We start from the raw sequence: 20,812 nt of genomic DNA, 5'->3' as shown, positions 1-20,812 counted from the left end.
CTATACCTTATAGTTTTTTTACGTAATCATTATCGACATTAATCATTAATGCTTGGATTGCCATTTTTTCTATATGCTTTTAACTCATAGCAGATTTTAGAAATCATTTCTATACAAAGAAGAGTTAAACAATGGAATTTTTAAATTTTAAAATGCTTTCATTTATTTTGGGAAAAAAATGCATACCTGCTAGGTTTGTATATTAAGAGCCGATTTCCGATATTTTATTTTCAACGTACAATATTTAGATCTAAAACTTGTGATATTGTACTTTTTGAATTTGAAATTTTCCGTTTAGTGATTAAAATATTGAAAGGTGACTTTTAAACAGGCACAGATTAACTTATCTTCTATAGTATTGATACCTAATTGGTGCTTTTACTCTAAAACCTCTCAATAAACCATATTATTGGTATTATAATACAAAAAATAATTTTCATAGAATTTTTCGGTTTTTTTGATACCCTTTAAGGTTTTGTAAAAACGTTTTAGGATAAATATTGTGAATATTCATTGTCTAATATTCAGAACGTATGAATTTATAGATGTCTTTAAGATGTAAATATTTTAGGGCCGGGGGTCCACCCACCCACCAAAAAAATCAGGGATAGCAGCTGCTACCCTTGAACCTTCTAGAGGGCACCTCTGGGTGGAGGTGACAAATGTAATTTGACAAATTGCCATACTGCCACCAACAAAAACTGATTGACTGTCTTTTTATTTTAACCGAGTATAGACACCAGTTTTTGTAGAAAACAATGTACTATTTTCTAACTATATAATATTTTATAATATTATAATAGATGGTTTTAACCTACGACTATGTATTTGCAGTATATAAGTGTTTAATTTAAGACAATTAATTAAATTATAGTTAATACAATTATTCTAAACAAAGAACCAAAATAAATGTTAACTCCCTTCAACATTGAAAAATATTGTTTGTTGGTACAATGTTGATTAACAATAATAGTTTTTTTAAACTTTTAATAATTTATAACATTAACCTAAAAAAAAATACTTTTAGTATGACAAAATTGAGATATTTTTGGTTCATATACTAGTACACTGGTTGGACTAGTTATACATATTATATTTTCCTTAACAATATTAGACAATATATAACTTGATGTATGGTTCAAATCATTTGGTCTCATGAATATTAAAATTCTAAAATTCTTTGTATCTAAAAAAACAATAAATTAAAAATAAGTAGTAACAACACAATATATTTATATATATATATATATATATATATTGTTTTAATTAATTAATTAAAAATTTGCAGATTTGGCACATGGAATACTTGAACAATTTTTTTATATAACTTATATAAACAATACTGGTATCATTGATTTTACAATAAATAAAATTATAAAATCAATGCTGGTATATACAAAAAAAAATTAAGTTAATATTATAAAAAGTTATGTAATAACTACTATTAAGAAATAATCTTATAAAAATTGAAAATTGGAATGTAACATTAATAAATTTATATGGAACGTTTGATACTCCAAAATTGTGTTGAATGAAGCTGTACATTACATGGTTATTGTTGTAAAACTTCTCACCGGTTATCAATAGATTTATCCACTTTGAAAAACGACAGAGTACCCATAATTAATGTGATCACCAACAAGGTTAGTTGAACATACATTCCAAAATGATTACTGTAGAAGAAACTAATGGCAGCAGCTATCGACTAAATAAAATATTTTTAAATATAGACTCACAATATTCAATTTTATACAGAGTAATTCACAAATTTAACTCTTTTTTTCCTTTAATAATTAATTTATTCAAATTCTAATTTTTGAAATTTTTAAATATACTTAAAGACCACATTTTCAAATTCTAAAGATTTTTTGGACTACTTAAAAAGTGTTCTGTGGGCTAGGTTAGGTGTGATATAAGCTTCTGTTTTTCAGAAAAGGTTCCCTCCTTTTTGAATGTAAATTAGTTGATAATTATTTTGAACATTTTGGTCTACCTAGTTCAAAATTCCAATGAGTAGTTTTTCAGATATTAAAATGTTTATCATAAGAATAATAGTCCTTAAAAATGATTTTACAAAAATATAAAATATAATATGTACTATTGGATCTAGTATTTACTAAACTTGGACCATTTTTACAAATTCTAATTGTTAATAGATTAATATTATTTACTAAAAAGTTCAAATCACCATAACTTCAATATTTTATGAACCCATTACCATGGACCTATTATTCTTAGTACATAAAGTTAAACAACTCAACAACAAATTGTTTGAATTTTGTTTTAATAAGTCATTATTCTTAGAAAAATGTTCTGCTTAATAATTTACAGCAGAAAAGGGGAATTCTTTTTTGAACAAAAAGATTTTCGTAGATCCACAGGACACTTCTTAAGTTGAACAAAAAGTTTTAAGAGTGAAAATATCTTTGAGTGCCTACATTTAAAAATTCCAAAAATCAGATTTTAATAACAAAATGGAGGGTGATCATACTTATTAAATTACTCTGTATAATGTATATCACAATTAACTGTTCAACACAAAATATATACCTGCATAAATTTAAACAAAGCCATAGCTGGAGCACTATTTTCAGAATATCTTTGTCCAATTACATTGTAAATTTGAGTATTGAAACAACTGTCGCCAAAACCCAAGAGAAAACTGCAGAAAATTGCTAGGTACTGACTAAAATATGATGTACATATATATTATGATGAGTAATCTATGTTGAAATTAATATACAAATAATTAATATTACTTAGGTTCGATAAAAGATTTCGCTGTTGTATCACCAAATGGTGATTCGTCTGGTAAATTTATAAATATCAAACCGTATGCAACAATATTTATAATAAAACCAAGAGCAACCACTGCTGAATGACTAAATCCTTTGGATTCAATGTTGTTATCAGAAGTTTTTTTACCCAAAATGCTGAACAGAAAACCTCCTACAAAAAATTGGTATGTATTGTAATTGTTGAAGCAATTATCACATTGCTTTAACCTAAAATTTCGCCAATGCCAATCAAGATTCCTGATAAACCCACAAGCTGTTTACTGTTGGTTCCCATACTTGTAGTGAATCCAATACTTGAACTATAGACACCACTATAAAATGACAAATGTAAACCTGTAAAAAAATTCACAAAACAATTAGGTAACATGTATATTATAATATAATTATACTACTGCCTACTAAAAATGATTTTTCCGCTCACCAGTAAAAAAAAATGACATGTTTAATAAACACATGTCTTCAGTTAGGAAAAGAGACAGAGAATTTTTTATTTCTTGAATAGGCGATAAAGTTTCTCCTCGTTCATTTTCAGTTCCTTCTGAACTTAAAGGCGATCGTAAAAGTAAAAATAATAAAGTACCCAAGAAACATACAGCTATGAGGACAGTGAAGACTAACGTTCTTGTTGATTCATCCAAATGATTTTTATCGTGAAGAGCAAAAAACACAAATGTATTTCCTAAAAACATACTGAAACCAGAAAAAAACTTTACGTGTATAGTCGTATAGATACAATACCAATATAACTATTAAATTGTTAAAATACCTCATTTGCAATAACGCCCAAAATACTCCTGAGTTTCTGGACATTGTAGAAGAATCAGAATTTAATGTTAAATATGCTCCTTGCCCTGTCCAAATAACTGAAGCACCAAAACCAATTACCGCAGACATGAAATAAAGTAAAAAGGTAGTCGGCCAGAGAAATGATACTAAGAACATGCTAAACCAAATGTTTATGTTCAGTACATGTTAGTTATAATACACAACACTACATTATTTGTAAGGAAATACAAACGTGTAACAGCATGCTCCTATAAACATAGCTAATCTGGAACCTGCAAAACTGACAATTGATGGAGATATCCAATTACATAAAGCAAACACAATATAGATAATGGACAAACTAGTATATCCATCACCAGTAAATGAGGGATAGTCATTTTGAATGCTTTTTAGTATAGTTTTCTGAAAGAAAAAATAATTATATAAATAAACATAAAACAATATTCAATAAACATGGTGGTGTAATTGGGTGTAATATAATATTACATGGGTACTTTGGCTAACCTTTTTTTTATGGTAGTATATGTACAGATCTCAGATTCAGTTTATCTGTACACAATATTTCTACATTCTACTTTAGTTTTTATAAATATTAAAAGGTTTTCTATATGGATTCCTACAAGTTATGTAAAATGTTGGTAATTAACACATTGATCATTAGGTAATTAGGTAGAGCCATCTACGCATTACATTTCAACTTTTTTGAAGCGTATACTCACTAAAAGTGTTATGACTTTATCACTGAATAAATTTATAAAATATATTTTGTTAATAATTAAACAATAATTTAAAAATTTAAAATTCAATTACAATTTTTTTATATCTAAAAAAACATAAATTCTTAAAACTATGCAACCATGTTACTAAAAGAAAATATTGGGATGAGTATTTAATATAATTTTATTAAATTTTATTACAAAGACTTAAGTTTTCTTTATTTATTTTTAAAATGTATGATTTATCATCAAAATAAGGTGGTACGTAATGTTATCTCTTTTAAGTTTTAACAGCAATACACATTACCGAAGCAGTACCGACTGGCTTCATTTAAAAGTGTCTGTAACTGGAAAAAAACTATCCTCAAATCTTCAAAAATACTCCTTAATTAATAAGTAATAATATTAGTAGTTATTTACTTCAATATTTCCCATTGTTTGAAATGCGGTGAAAACAAACATGAAGGCCAAACCTAACAGGCTAACATTTAATAGCCTTTTATCCATTTTGTTTGGTTATTAATACCGAATGGCCAAATCGTTTTTTTGAGTGTCTGTAAATATTAATACTAATTAATACAATATAGCATATTTACTTAAATTTTGTTTATACTAAACATTTTTTTTATATAAACTGTATTTCAATGAAACTATAAATTCACGAGTAACATCATATTTCCTATAGGTGAACATAGAGGCATAACCGGCAATCACATAAGAGTCACGTTATGGTAGAAAACTGGACAGTTAAATTATTATTATTTTTTATTATACTTGAACAAAATAATAAACATATTCACACATAGTGAACTAGATAGTACTTACTAAATAGTACTTAATTTTACATAATATAGCACACATTTTATAGGTAGTTAATAGTTATATTATTATTGGATACCTGTTCATTTTGAGTAAAAACTTGTGGGATCAGGAAATTTTTTAAAACAATTAAATAGTACCTAAAATAGAAAGACTGTCATAAAAATGTTTAATAATTTAATTTAGTCAATAGACCATTTAATTAAATAATTGCATATACATTTTTTTCATTTTATATTTTAAATCATAATTTATTTTGAATAGTTTTATAACAATTTAAGAAAAATTATTGATTAGATTTATTTCTCTATTTTTAAAAAAGTTTTGCGTTAATGTAGTATTTGGCTTATCAAGTGGGTATTTAAATTTCATTGATGGTATATCTTGGTTTTATATTAAGTATTTTGATATTTAAAATTCGTTTTTTTAATTTTTTTTATGTATACGCCTCAACTGCTAAGCTTATTGGCGTTTCTGATACATATTACATTTTATAATTTATGTTTTATTTTGTTATTTTATTGTATTTTTTAGTTTTATTATTTATTTTATTATACTTTTATAATCAAAATTTTTCAATATAACCGTTCAAGACCTAAATTTTTTTGCATTTAAAACAGGCTCATTTTTTTTTGGGGGGGGGGGTTAGCTTGAGGGTTATTAGCACCAAATAATTTATGCCATTTGTGCATTGTGGAATTAATGAAAGAATTAGGGGCTTCACTCGCTTCAGCACCCTTAGGTTTTTTTTATTGAAATTTTTCCTCTGATTTTAAATAAATTATCAGTACAATAATTATTTTTGTTATGTTATAGCATACTTAGTTCTAATTAGAATTCTTTGTACTAGGTGCAAAAAGTGGTTTCAAGGAATTTTTTTAATGTAGATCCCCATACGAATATACAATTAGAACATATTATGTCAATATAGATTACACTATAGCTATAATGCTAGATATATTATTCTAATAATATTGATATTACATTTTCAATACGCGACACCCATTTTAAAAGTTGGTTAAATATTACACCTACGCCCTACATATTTAGTGGAATGTACAATTTTTAGATTCATACAGTTTGTACAATGTTTACATGTCAACAATATAATTATTACAATGGGTAAATTTGATACAAGGTTATTAACAGGAGGTAGTCTTTATGGGCAGGCACTCAGCAGTGCCGCCCAGCCAGGTACTTTTTAGGTATTACCTATTGTTTTACTTAATTATTTTTTTTTTTTAATTTTTTTTAATTTGAGTAGGTCTCTAGGCCACTGTCTTTAGTCTTCTACATACATTACCAGAAAGTAAGATGGAAGATAGTTGTTTGATTAAATGGGTTACTGTAAAAGTTTAATTTAGTATAACATTTAAAGTAATATAATTTTGCTAATAGATTAAGGGTAGGAATTTTTAGGTCTTTGTGAAATACCAAAGAGAAGACGTTACCAGTCGTAAGCAGATGGATTGAAACGCTTGAAGCGTTTTGGTATTGGATGGCTTTGCAGAACCCCATAACTGGTCAAATTATTGACTTGTATATGGTAAGTTTATTGAATAGTGAGTGTTTGGATTTCAAGAGTGATCTTAGGAGGTGAAGTCTAGAGTTATCAGTTTTATGCTTAAGTTTTATGTGAGAGCTCCATGTTAGATGTTTATCTAAGGTAAGCCCAAAATATTTAACTTCATTTGCCATTGGTATTGTTAGATAATTTAATGTAACAGGTGGTAAATTGAGATTTCTAAGCAGTGTTGGGAATCATCTAGATCAAATTATTTCTTTAATTATCTTATCTAGATAAAAATAATTAAATCATCTAATTATCTCATCTAGATAAATGTAATGGTTATCTGTGGTAATTTATCTAGATAAATAATATAATAAGAATATTTTTAAATACTGAAATAAGCAAAAGCCAATAATTTACGAGAACTGAGTAGTGATTCCAAATTCCAATATTATTATAGTTAAAAAAAGAAATGTTTACTGAAATATTGTCAGTTTTATTTTTATTCAAGTTGTATTAAAAATTTAAATTGTATATTATTTTAGTTGAGAAATGACATTAAGGATTTATTAATTAATAAATATTATCTAATTAGTAATTACTAATAAATTACATTATTTATAACATAATTCTGAAAAAAAATTATCTATTTTTTTATCTAGATAAATGTATGTGTATTTTTATCTTTATCTAGACAAATTTTGAATGAATTATCTGTTATCTTATCCAGATGATTTTTTGGTTATCTTTTCCCAACACTGTTTCTAAGTGAAAAAGTTACTTGAACTGATTTAGATTCGTTTATTTTGATTTTCCACCTGTTTGCCAACAAGTTAATCCTATTTAAATGGTTTTGAATCATATCACCGGTAGTAACATAGTTTTCGTGAGAAGCGGTTATTAGTGTGTCGTCAGCATATGAAGGTCTTAGGAATTTCATGAGTAAAAATTGAGTAAAGGAAAGGGGCCATGTCGCTTCCTTGAGGGACATCTGATTTAATTATGTAACAAGTTGAGTAAATAGTTTAGGCGGACAGTAAAAGAGCGATTTATCAGATAGGATTTAATTAAAAGAAAATAAGGGGCAGGTAGGAACTTTTTAAGCTTAAAATTGTACAATTAAGTAACAAAATAGGCTATAGAATCTTCACTGCCAAAGTGTTCATTAAATCCAAACTGTATTTCAATTGGTATTCTTTTTTATAGTAAATTTAGCTATTATTTAAGGTATTGCTAAGATTAACAATATAGGACCTGATAGTTTATTATTTGAATATTTGTGGAAATATACCATTTTTAAAACTTAAGTTCACTAAATACATAATATGTAATTAGATTTAAAACATAATCAGGAAATTATATTGATAGATTTGATAAAATACTATCAAATCCTGGTAATGCCTCCTTTCTTAATTTTTTTATTACAGCCATCACTTAATTTTCAGAGATACATTTATACCTGCATTTATGTTCATTATCGTAGTTATCGTTCTCAATATCATTATCATTAGTTCATGTTGTAATAAAATGTGTAATATGATACTGCAATTTAGCATATTACAGTACCTAACTAATAAACAACCAAAACAGGGACATCACGAGCACACAAAAGTAGTGTGTCGACATTTTTAAGACAGATGGATCAGCATAATTGTCATTTCGATACACTACCTATAGAGTTATAAGCATGGTAAAAACGCATAGAGCTCCTATCTCCTAGACCTCAGTGCGTAACTAGTAAATATATTCCAGGAAAAGACCATTTTATGTGGTGTGGTATTCTCTCGGGTATTCCTGTTACAGCAATATACATCCAAGCAATAATAATATATTTATTTATTTAGATATTACCATTAGTTATTTTAAATTATTACATTATATCTTTCTGTATGTGTTTTTCTATATTTTCATCATTATTTATAAAATAATTATTAAATGGATTTACTTTTAACATATTTATAAGTATTATTGTTTAATAAATGAATAAATACATTTTTATGGATATTATTCAAGTGTTGTTATTTAGTTTTCGGTGTCCTATTAACCACTTCTCCAATAATAAACTAAATTTGTTTAGTAATCGTTTGACAACTTTTAATTTAGTTTTTATAATAATAACGTAATTGTATATGGTTAGGTCTTTTTAGTGTCATCTTATGTATTTTATCTATTGTCCTAAATACAATTCTATAAAACCGGCCCTACTCAAGGTTAGGTTTTTCCGTTTATTTGAGAAATTATAATTATTTTTTATTATTATTGCGCGTTATTTAAATAATTACCCGGATAATTATTTAATAAGTTGTGAAATATGTTTATCAACTTCAGGCTTATTCATGAGTTCATGACTATCTCCAAATTGTGTTTTTTTTAAACGTACATAAGTCTAACATCTAAATAATTTGATTTAATTGAAGAGGTTTTTACTTTTTTGTATATTTTCAATATTGTCTTAATCTACTACAATATATAGTAGTGATATGAGACTGAAAAATGTTAGGGATTAGAAATTTAAGATACCTGCCAACTTTTTATAAATATATTATGATCATTAAAAGAATTACTTTCATAACTTACTCTGGTACCTATGGTAATTTATACAACAAATAAAAACACATTTGAGCCATTCAATTTAAATACCTAAACTAGTTTTAAATCATCTTTACTAGGTATCTTTTCTGGTATTAATATTTATGTTACCTTCTATTGTCATCTTGCTTGTTGTAATTTTTATTATTATTTCAATAATTAGTTAATTTTTAAATTTAATAAAGCTGTTGTTATATCCTCTGTATATTTTGATTATTTTACATTTAATCTCCTTACTATTTAAAGTATCCATCATCAGTAAGTTTATTATGATTGTGTTTATCTATCTAATACATTTTGTTCTATCAGAGCACATAAGCATGTACTTAGAAAAAATTGTATTGTTTTTAAATGTACAGATATTAAATTATTTAAGTGGAGAGTAATTAGTATAAGACAAAAGAACTTAATATTTTTAATAATATGATGGGTGTCAGGTGATTTGTAAATTACATTATATGAATGCCAAGAGCACGGAATTTAAGTACTTATATTATGTTTTTAGTTATTTATAGAGAACAGTCAATGCATACAAAAAAAGAGTAGAAAGTGATTTAAATCAATAGACAGTGGTCAGGACACTACTGGTTTTTTGTAGTGCGCTAGGCTACAGTTACTCCCTCAATTACATAATATTGTTTAAATCTAGCGCACTACTTTTATGCTACATGTTCCAATAGAAAATTGTTAGTTTATAGTTTGTACTGATTTAACATTTGTTAACTGGACAGGTTTTAACTACACCAATTAATCGTGGATTAAACCCGAAAACTGCATTAATATACTCATCATTATTATAATATAAATAAATTAATATAATAGTTTAACTATCACCAAATATTTTGAAGGTAGCGACAAAATAATAGTAAGTTTTGCTACGCTAACCGAAAATTTCTAGCGCAGCTAAGTATATTGCTACATTAGGTGTTTTGTAGCGACACTATGTTAATTTCAACAACTAAAGTAGCTTAGCTACAAATAGCACGCTACTCTCGACCACTGTCAATAGGGACTACAATCTGAAAATAGGAAGTAACCAAACATTAGGTATAAATTATAATTTAGGTTATAATAGATAGAAAAGTTATTAAAATCTATAAAAAAAAAAAACAACGGTACAGGTACTAGAGTCCTGCATGCCCATATTAGCCTAACCGTAACCGGGCCTAGGTATGCACTTAGTGTGAACTGTGAGTATTAAGTAGGCTTACGAGCTCATATTTCAATTACGAAGCGGGCTCATTTTAATCTATGGTCACAGCCCACTTGTGTTTTCTTGTTTTACACTGCATGTCACACAGAATATGATAATATTATCTAATCTAATGGATACTTTGATTTTCAGAAATATTAAAATATTATTCAACTAAAATAATTGGACCGGGCCTGGCCGTTTATATAACTAAAATACATAAGACAAGGCTGGGCTGTGTTAGTGAAAAAAAATTGGACTTTAAAAATCAGGCCCGTGCAGAGCTCTAATAGGTACATTAGGATACAGGCTATAATACTCATAAAATAGAAAAAAAATTAATTAAATATATATTTTGTAATTTAATTAAAAATTACCAAATATAATACGTACCTATATTAATTTTTTATTATTAATTGTTTAATAATATAATATGCATTAAGCAATAGAATAGGAAAATACTTTTAAATTGTCTTAAGTTGATTATCCTACCAATAATAAACTTTAGCTCGATGGTTACAATTTTTACTATGCATTTCATTAAATATTAACTTTAAAGAAATACCTAATAAAAGTAAATTGTACCTAAATAATTATTCTGATCAGTATTTTAGTTTTTCTCATTGACTACAAACTATTTTAACTAGTGCTACTTATAATAGGAAATTACATAAAAATAATCTTAAATTAAGGAGAACTTTCTATAACTTACATATAAAAACACTTTAAAAACAACAAAAAGCAATAACATTCTAAATACCTAAGTGAACTATGTTGAAAAAATGACTTAAGATTAAATAATGTACATAAATAATGAACTTTAATAACTAGACTAAAAATAAGTTACTTCTAGTGGGAAAGTGACTTGTTCTTAACCAGTAAGAAGCACATTTTTTTAGTATCTTACAATTTTATTCCTAAATCAGTTTAATTTTGACAATTGCCAAAAATAATGTTAATTACAATTCAATGACGTAGGTATAATAATATTAATAATGAAATTGAAATATAAATATAAAAAATTACAGAATTTTTCTATATAATAAAATCTCTGTAAACATTAATAAGTAGAATTTACCTGAACTTAAAGCCACGCTACTTGCGTTCCGGACGAGTACTACATACTAACAAGGAACAAGTAATAATTATTAACTAATAGCGATTAGAAAACACTAAACAGAAAACAGACGAACGGCAAACACCGAATAAAAGGGACAACAGAGCAAAGTCTGAAGAGTGAAGACTGAAACTCTGACGAAACTCGAAAGTGCAATAATAAATATTACAACCGGTTATCACCTATATAGACAGAGTATAGACTATAGAGGATAATATTAATAAATAATATTATTAAATTTTACTAATTCACAAGTTACACTGATAATATATTATCTTTATTTTATTTTGTATACAGTTCAACAGTCTGTTGTGGCAATGTGGCGACAAGCGAGTGGCGACGCAATACAAACCGTGATAAGAAAAATCATTGGTTCCCAATTTTTAACAACTGATGGTAACCAGTAACCACAAAACCAAAGTCGATTAACTTACAATTTCATCATTGTCCATAGCCACAATAGCCCATAGGTAATATTTTAATTACTTGGTTGGTTGAAAACAAATAACAACTTTAAGAGCAAACGGTATTACGGTAAATCAAAATGAATTTTTGAAAATTCAAACATAGGTACAATAGGGTCTTGTTGTCTCATTAAACTATTAAAGAGTACACTCATTGATTAAGTAAACTGTTTACTTAATCAATGGTACACTTAAACTTCTCTAACATATTATTAAGTTGATTATGAATATTTTATGACGAGACGAATATTAACCAAGATGCGTTGGAGGTAAAAGTTATCAATACGTTTATGTTGTTTATTTATAAAGTATTAACTAATAAATAATTTCAGCCCCTATATGGAAACGTACCCATGTGGATCAAATCAACATCCAGAACCATTACATTTTATTCAAGTGCTTAGGCTTATGTCGATTTACTCATTGGTTAAGCCTCCAAGGTAATTTTTTTAAAATACAAGACATTTTAAATCATGACTATTTTTGTAATTTACATGGATGTATTAATAAATACATTAATGTAGAAGTGAGGGCGTAGTCTCTCAAAATTCAAAAGTTATGACTTTTGGTGAAACTATGAAAAGAATTACGAGAAGCCTTGCATTCAATTTTCAAGGTTTTTACCATGTATACAAAATTCTAATGTAAACATTTTGTGATTATTTCAAGTGTCTACGATTATTCGTTTTTGAGTTACACCAAAAAAATAAAATTGATTTTGTCCAAATTGGTTTTGCATAAAAATTCCCATTTTTCCTTAATTTTTTTTCCTGATTGTAAACACAAATATACAATACGCATTTATCGCTACTCTCAGAATCTAAAAAAGTTTATCGGAAAGCCACATTACATTTTTACGATATAAACTGTCTGAACATTGGATATTCACCCTTAAGGCTTAAATTAACGATTACATCGAACGATTTTCTTATTTTGTAGCAATTCAAAAACCAATAACCATAGGATACTTGAAATTTGCACCAAATGTTTTTTTTTATCATTATGTATGCAAAATCAAATTTTCAAAATATTTTGTTTCATTTTGAATTATTTATAGACATTTTCAATATTCAATTTTTTTTTTTTTGGATACGTGTATTATTTAGTATTTATTACACACAATAATACATTTTCAAAATATTTAGATTAATTTTTAGCTATTACATAATACATATTATAACTATTTATACCATGACATCACACTATAGCTGTTCTGCAGCGGTAATAGGTGGTATTTACTCAAAAGTTAATAACAATGTAATATGTAATATCATATAAATAAGCACTATTATAATATAATATTATTATTAATAAGTAGATATTAACTAATATAATATATGCAATATTTTCAAAATCAAACCAACCTTAAACTAAATTAAGTTAATTTAATAACAATATCAAAAAATATATCATGAAATATACTTGCAGCGGGTATCAATTATAGGTTTTAAAAAATATCAAGAATATCTACATCATATTATGCAAAAAAAATTGTATACACGTTTAAAGTTCAAATTTATTATTGAATTCTTATTATTTTATTTATAGATAGCAACATATTATACGATAAACATTCTACGCTAAACCATAGTAAATAACTAAGCTATAATTAACTAAGCGAAATAACCATAATAATTATCAATATTTCAGTATAAAGTTATAGGTATTTTATATTTAAAAAAAATAATATTACTTGCAAAAATGTGCAAAATTGTAAAAAGCAATTTCGGCGCCCCCCTGAAAATGGCGCCATAGATGACCGCCTGAGTCGCCTTACCCTCACGCCGGCCCTGCAACCATTACAGTAAATTACTCAATAATGTCTCAATGACGATTGACGAGGTATAAGGCGTATAACTCATGAACATCGACAACATAATAGCATATGTTTAGGTGCCAGTTTAAAAAAATGTAACGGGTAACGAATAGGGCAACCTTTAAAGATGGCAGACCCGGCCCAATAAACAAAAAAAAACACCATTATTTCCGTAGGCCGTAGATGACACCATACGCTAATATACCTAATACTTATGAAATATGAGTATATGAGGGTGAAAAGGTAGGTGATGGGAAATTGGGAACACCCTAGTGCCGATGCCTGTGTTTTTAGAACTCCCTACAAAAAAATTATGCACCAGGTCACGCAAAACATCAAGCCGTCACTGTATATTACATCTATGTTGAAATATATATAATATACTATATAAAATACAGCATCCCTGGATATTAAAAAAGATCACCCAAACACATTACAATGTTTAAAATCCCTCGTCCAAACTCATTATGCTAAATTCGCCTAAACGCAAACCACCCATATTATATAAGACAATATTATACAAATTTAAATTTTACCAACAATTATTACAATACAAATTAAATATATGCTATAAAATTAATGTTTGATTAATAATTATAATAAATTATTATAATTTGATGTATCCAATTCCAATTTAAAGAAAATATTGTTACCTACAACAAAATGTGTTCTGACTTACTTTGGTCTTATTGATGAACGATCTTGCATTCTTGCTATTTCTTCAATATCTACATCATCATTTCGATAAATACGCAATATTGCTATATCATTAAGGTGGTTTTGGGTCACTGTAGACCTTAACAATGTTTTTGATTTAGAGAAGAGGATAAAATATACCAATTAATTTAATCTTTAATATTTCTAACGGGTGCCAGGCACCTCTTAAAAAATTCAATAGATGCTCGGACTCCCGGGCACACGCGTACTTGGTGCCTATGAAAATATGAATAAATAAGCCTTAATTTGTAAATAATAATTAAGGAACCTATTTAATTTTATACATTTGTACGTGAGCTTTTGTGCTTACTATTTTTCAGGGTATACGCTCAGTGGGGCACAAATGTATTTAAATAGCACAGCATGCAGTTAAAAAAAGTTGGCCACCCACCAATTTTTTTTTAAATTTAAAACGTTTCCTTGTCCTTAAACATTTTGTTTTGATTTAATATTTAAATAAATCAGTAACTTGCTTAATAATCATTGTAGTTCATGGAAATGAATTATTATAGACTATAGCTTATACTTTATATTATAAATTTATAAACTTCCCTTTGGGCTGTGGCCTGTGACACCAGTAATTTACACTCACCCCCCTCAAGATCAAATGCTGCAGTTGCAGTACTTGCTAATCTGTCTGGACATCACTGTAATACGCTAGTTAGCCAAAAATTAAAGTCGTATACTCCCGTATACCCACTTAAACACCACTTATTGTATTCAGCGTTACTCGACATACTATACATGCAATAACGAACAATAACTGGTTTACTTAATAGTTAATATGTATATTTAAGTTTTCTTTAGTTTAATAGTAATTAAAAACTGAAAAAGCTCAGCCCTCACTGCCTCGGACAGTTAAACGACAAATAATATTTTGAAGTAAATTCAAATGAGGATGACACTGTCACACTGAACACCTTAAGACTGCAGGTGTCACTGCATTAAACTTTTTTCTGTATGGATTTAATTGTTCATCTACATGGTATGTAATGAAAATATATAAAAACAAAATATACGCCCCTAGTAATTGAGATAATTTTACGCCCGAGGTTAAATCCCTGGCATCTCCACCCTATATCTGGCCCTGCATATTCCTATTATTGCTAAATAAATAATTGATGGAGTAACTAAAAAAAAAAAGGAAATTAAATTGTATAGGTACTATAATTGTTTAATTCAGGGGCGTCCATTCAACTTTTTTAAAGGCATGCTAACAACTAAGAAAACCAAAAAAATATTTAGTATACATCAAATGACGCCATTGGTTTAATTGTTTGTGGTTTTGAAATGAAATGTTATATTACCTATATTTTGTTATTTATTATTTTAATGTACTCGTACCTAAGTTAAAATTTTATTTTCTGATCCCCTCACATACAATAGTTATGTATACGCCAATAATCCCTGCTTTAAAATATAGAGGCAATAGTGACCCTATTCTTACAGTCTGATGTACGCATGTACCTTTAGTAGGGAATGGTGGTATACCATACATATGCTAGCTGAATAGTTGATATGTTATAAACTTATAAGTTATGACCGATTGTATTTCTTAACAGTGAATAGAAAATAATTATACATTAATATAAAGCAATATTTCGAAAACAATACTATACTATAGTTCAGATAATAATCAATATTATAATATTCAAACAGGCATAAGAAATTAAAATCAGGATACGGACCAATTTTTAAGGAGTTGAGTATAGGCAATTTCAATATAACTTGCATGTATGGCGTGTATATTGTGTTGCGTAGTAAACAATATTATTAGTGTCAGTGACTTCTTTGCGCGACCGCATAATATTAAGGGCACACGCACATACACATGTCATATTTTACTATTTTAGTCATTAAAATATTGATTCAAAATATTTAAAACCAACGCCTGATAAAAATACTACTAGTATTTAGTACTTCCAAGTTCCAGTAGTTTGATTTTAAAAATGTAAAGATGCTTGAATGCGTAAATCAGTTTACTTTGCATTGGTCGGGGTACCTACTTTTTCAATTTTAGCAATATATATTTTTATTTTTTATCACCCTACGCTTATGGGTTGAGTTTTATAAATTATAAAATACTCAATGGAATTTGACTAATTACATTCGAGAATATATTTCCACTGAAGCAAAACGGAAACGATTAGGCATTGGAGCACATCGTATTTTTGTAGTTTTAGACCTATAAGCGGAAGATAAGTTTATGTACTTCCCGATGTCCAATTATTATTTTAAAAATGTATATGAACTCATCATCTGCTTTTCTAGGTTATGTAGGAAACAGATTTTTGATTTTTGTATTTAATAAGGCTTAAAATATGTTAAAATTTAAAAAAATTATGATAATATTTTATTTTATACACTTACATTCAGTTTTAAAACATAAATTATTTTTCCTACATAACCTAGTAAAGGGATGATGAGTTCATACATATTTTTAAAATAATAATCGGACATCGGGAAGTACATAAACTAATCTTCCGCTTATAGATATTTTGTACCGATTTTAACGGTTTTTTTACGATAACACGATAATTGTCCAGATAATGGATTACACACACTAAGTTTCATTTACTACTCACACAATGACAAATATTCGCCAATAATATTTTTGCACAATTTCCTAAATTGTACTACTTAAAATATTCTATGCTCCAACAGCCTTAAGGTATCAATACCGATCGTTTTTAAGGAGTTCCATATAGGCAATCTTCTATGTGTAAATGTGTGCGTAGTAAGTGATCATTAGAGTGAGTGACTGTGTATAAAATTATTGGCGGAGCGCTCCCACGCGTACACGTACATAATTATCAATAACGTAGCACTTTACACACTAATTACAAATGTGAATTTTAATGAAACATTTAGATTCGTATTTCCAATAATATAGCTAACTTAGTGACATAGTATGAACACTTATTACACACATTTAAGAGAATACGTAGGGCTGTATATGAGTTGATTTTTTATATTTTATTTTCAATGTCCAATATTTAGCTCAAAAATTTGTGATATTTTACTTTTTGAATTTGAATTATTACATTTAGTAATTAAAATATCGAAAAGTTACTTTTGAATGTCGCACACAAGTACACAACTAAACCATCTTTGGAAGCCTCATCTGTCAACAAACTAATTACCAACTTGAAATTGTTTGAAATCCCACCTAAAAATAAAACATTGGTAGATACTATATAAACTACAGATAGATACTATAGATAGATAGATACTATATATAATAGATATGCGCTGTAATTGTCCGCTAGGAGATTTTTGAAATATCTGAAAAGCGAAACGCACACCGGAAAGCTGACCGTATCAGACCCTCTATACTTCAAGAACTGCTGTAACCAATAGCAATCCTATCTATATTCTATATAGTAGGAATATATAGTAGTATACTAGTTGACCCCGAGCACTTCGTTTTACGTTAACAAAGCCAAATCTATAAGATTCAAATTCATTATTTAATATTTGGTGTAATAGTGTTCAAAATTTAAAAATGTTCTATCCTGTTTCTATTATAATCTGTAATCGATAATAACAATTAAAATTATCCGATTTTCATCGACCATCGTCAATCTCAAAATACTTGTGCAACTCGGTGCAAGCGTTACTTTAAAATGCGAATTTTGCATAATTCTTTCTTAATATACACCACACAGTTGGTGGTACGAAGGTACTATGAAAATTAAATAAAAATAACCGTCTCAAGTTCTCATTGTTTTGGCTCTATACGTTGATAAGTCAGTGAGACAGTCAGGACACATTCGATTATATTATATTACCTATATCGATCCCACCCGGCGTTGCCAGTTCCAAATATAGTCGCTTGTGACTATGCGAGCAGTATATTGTCGTGAGGTACCTACTCATAGCCGTCCCAAGGCGAGGGAGCGTCATAAAAATGAATGAGAAAAAGAAAAATTTGGTGTTTTTATTTCAGGTATTATTTTTCTTTTTATACTGCAATATCAAAGATGAGTATCTATCAACATTGATTAAATATACAGTTATTAAATATTAAGTATATTTAATCAATGCTAAATGTAAATTGTTATTGTATTCTATTAAATATACAATTATGTAAATAATGTGTTAAATCTTAATGTGACATACCTTCAATAATATATAAATATGTATTAATAATATATTCAATATTCATAAAAACAAATAAAAATACTTATGCGTTATAAGACTACAATAGTAATTTATTTACATGCAATATATTTTAAATATGTATACATATTATTCAAATAATTAAGTAATATGCTTATAAACTAAAGTAATTCATATCTTTGGTAGTGTTAAATATTTTATTCGCTTGAGAAAGTTTTTTTTTTCTGGTTTTGGAATCAGCGAATTTAATAAAGGACTCTTATTTTCCAAGTCTAGTTTATTAGCTAGGTACATCTTTTTCTATACCTTTTAAAAATAGCAATATTATATTCCTTAAATAGTGATTGATTAATTTAAATTTTGAGAATGACCTTTCCACCGTCGCTAGGTACTGTCCTATGTAATATAAATTATACATGCAGTTATAACATCGCAGTATGGATTACATAAACTATTTTTAATTATAAACAATCTTAATTATTGTGTTTAATAATCATTATTTTTGCCTGGTAAAATATGGAGAAATGTTATCATTATGTTATATTTATAGAATAATATTTCAATAACACATCAAATATCTATACTGACAGGGAAATTTGATTCATACATATAAATACCTATATTAAAATGATGTGATTTTGCTATTTGTTATCAAATACGAAAGTAGAAAATTAATATTAGTTGGGCTGGGGCCTGGGGCCCCTTCAGTCTGTGGGCATCATTGATCAACAACCTCCACCCCCGGGTAGTTGTGCTACTGTAATTATTATACCCAAAGATATATGTATATTATGTTATAAGCAACATGAATCAATTTTACCCACTTCTTAAAATACATCAAATTAGAGTAGTTTTACTGAATTCTGTAAATTATATTCACTTATACAATTTACAATGTTGATTGTTGTACACGCCACACGAAGAAACGCAGAACGTACGACTTATAAAAAAAATCTACTAATTTGTAAAAATAGTTATATATTTCTTTCTGTAATGTACCCAGAATAATGAAATCGGTGTCAACTTCGAAAATATCATAGAAACAAAATAAATATGATTCCAATAATAATAATAAAAAAATAAGTAGGAACCTTTAATTAATAAGTACTAAACATATTTAAGGTACGTGGTTAATTATAAGATAAAAAGAAGTCAATATATTTTTGTGGGTGGGAGAGTGGCGTCAAATATTGTTGCCCTAGGGCGTTATTGGTGGTTAGAGCGGCACTGTAGCCTACTTAAGAGTAAAATTTAGGTAGGTATAAATGTTGTAAAATGTATAGGTACTATAATTATAGAGAAGACCAAAATGTAGTTGAGTTACCTTGGCCCCGCCACTTACTCTAAATATAAAACAATAATTGTCAAATTATGTAATATCATTTGTAATCATTTGTAACCACCAAAAAAAAATTTGTAACCTACCCACAACCGCTCAAAACCAAGTTTATATGTGGCGGGGCCGTGGTGACGTCATACAGCCCGCCATTACAGAAGTTCGACTTGCAGGTAACTTAAACCTAGTGGAAATTATGTAATATCATTTGTAACCATTTGTAACCACCAGAAAAACATTTGTAACCCACTCACATCCGGCTCAAAATAAATTGAGTCCATTTACTCTTTGACACACGAAAATATCCTGTTTTCTAAGAAATTTTCTTTGGACGTATTTTTGATTAAATGGTGTATGTCAATTGTTTTAAATTTTCAATAATAAATACTTATGTTCTATTGTTTCCCGTATTATTAACTTTTTTTATTCTTTAAAAAAAACGAGATTATGGGAGCCCACCATTACACTCTAGGGAAGTAAAACTTCTTTCATAGGTATTGGGGCCCTTAAAATTATAAGTGAATTAGGGAGAGAGTGAGAAAAATCAATACAGTAAAATATTATAACAATAATAAATTATTGGTTGCAATTTTTTGCCTATCCGCCATCTACGGCAACCAATCAATAAACAAATGTGTCGTTTAATATTTCATTAAAATTTTTTTTTCTACCCACATCTCAAGAAAGAAGTTTTACTTCAATATACATACTATTACTTATTTATTTATTACTTATTTAGCTAAATAATATAATAATATAGGAAACATATTATTTATATTTATATATAGAATAAATATATAAATAAGTAATAATACGGGAAACAATGGAAC

The 20,812-nt window shown here is 27.6% G+C and overlaps 1 protein-coding gene across 2 annotated transcripts; it reads right to left on the bottom strand.

Annotated features, from left to right (window-relative positions):
- Nucleotides 1–743: 743 nt before the first annotated feature.
- LOC132942528 (UNC93-like protein MFSD11) lies at nucleotides 744–11,775 on the bottom strand. Of its 2 annotated transcripts, XM_061011034.1 has the most exons (10): nucleotides 11,489–11,775; nucleotides 4,721–4,854; nucleotides 3,817–3,986; nucleotides 3,565–3,741; nucleotides 3,220–3,488; nucleotides 3,006–3,131; nucleotides 2,760–2,949; nucleotides 2,551–2,686; nucleotides 1,575–1,705; nucleotides 744–1,186 (listed from the first exon to the last, which is right to left on the bottom strand). In XM_061011034.1, the coding sequence occupies exons 2-10, from the start codon at nucleotides 4,805–4,807 to the stop codon at nucleotides 1,171–1,173; spliced, it is 1,302 nt and encodes a 433-aa protein (XP_060867017.1). In that variant the 5' UTR covers nucleotides 4,808–4,854; nucleotides 11,489–11,775; the 3' UTR covers nucleotides 744–1,170. The 2 variants fall into 2 exon arrangements, with proteins under 2 accessions (XP_060867017.1, XP_060867018.1); XM_061011035.1 differs by lacking the exon at nucleotides 4,721–4,854 and having other exon boundaries at nucleotides 11,489–11,774.
- Nucleotides 11,776–20,812: the final 9,037 nt, after the last annotated feature.

The sequence above is a fragment of the Metopolophium dirhodum genome, chromosome 4 (genome assembly GCF_019925205.1).
Source record: "Metopolophium dirhodum isolate CAU chromosome 4, ASM1992520v1, whole genome shotgun sequence".
In the NCBI taxonomy this organism is placed as follows: domain Eukaryota; kingdom Metazoa; phylum Arthropoda; class Insecta; order Hemiptera; family Aphididae; genus Metopolophium; species Metopolophium dirhodum.
This window is presented reverse-complemented; position numbering and strand designations above follow the sequence as displayed.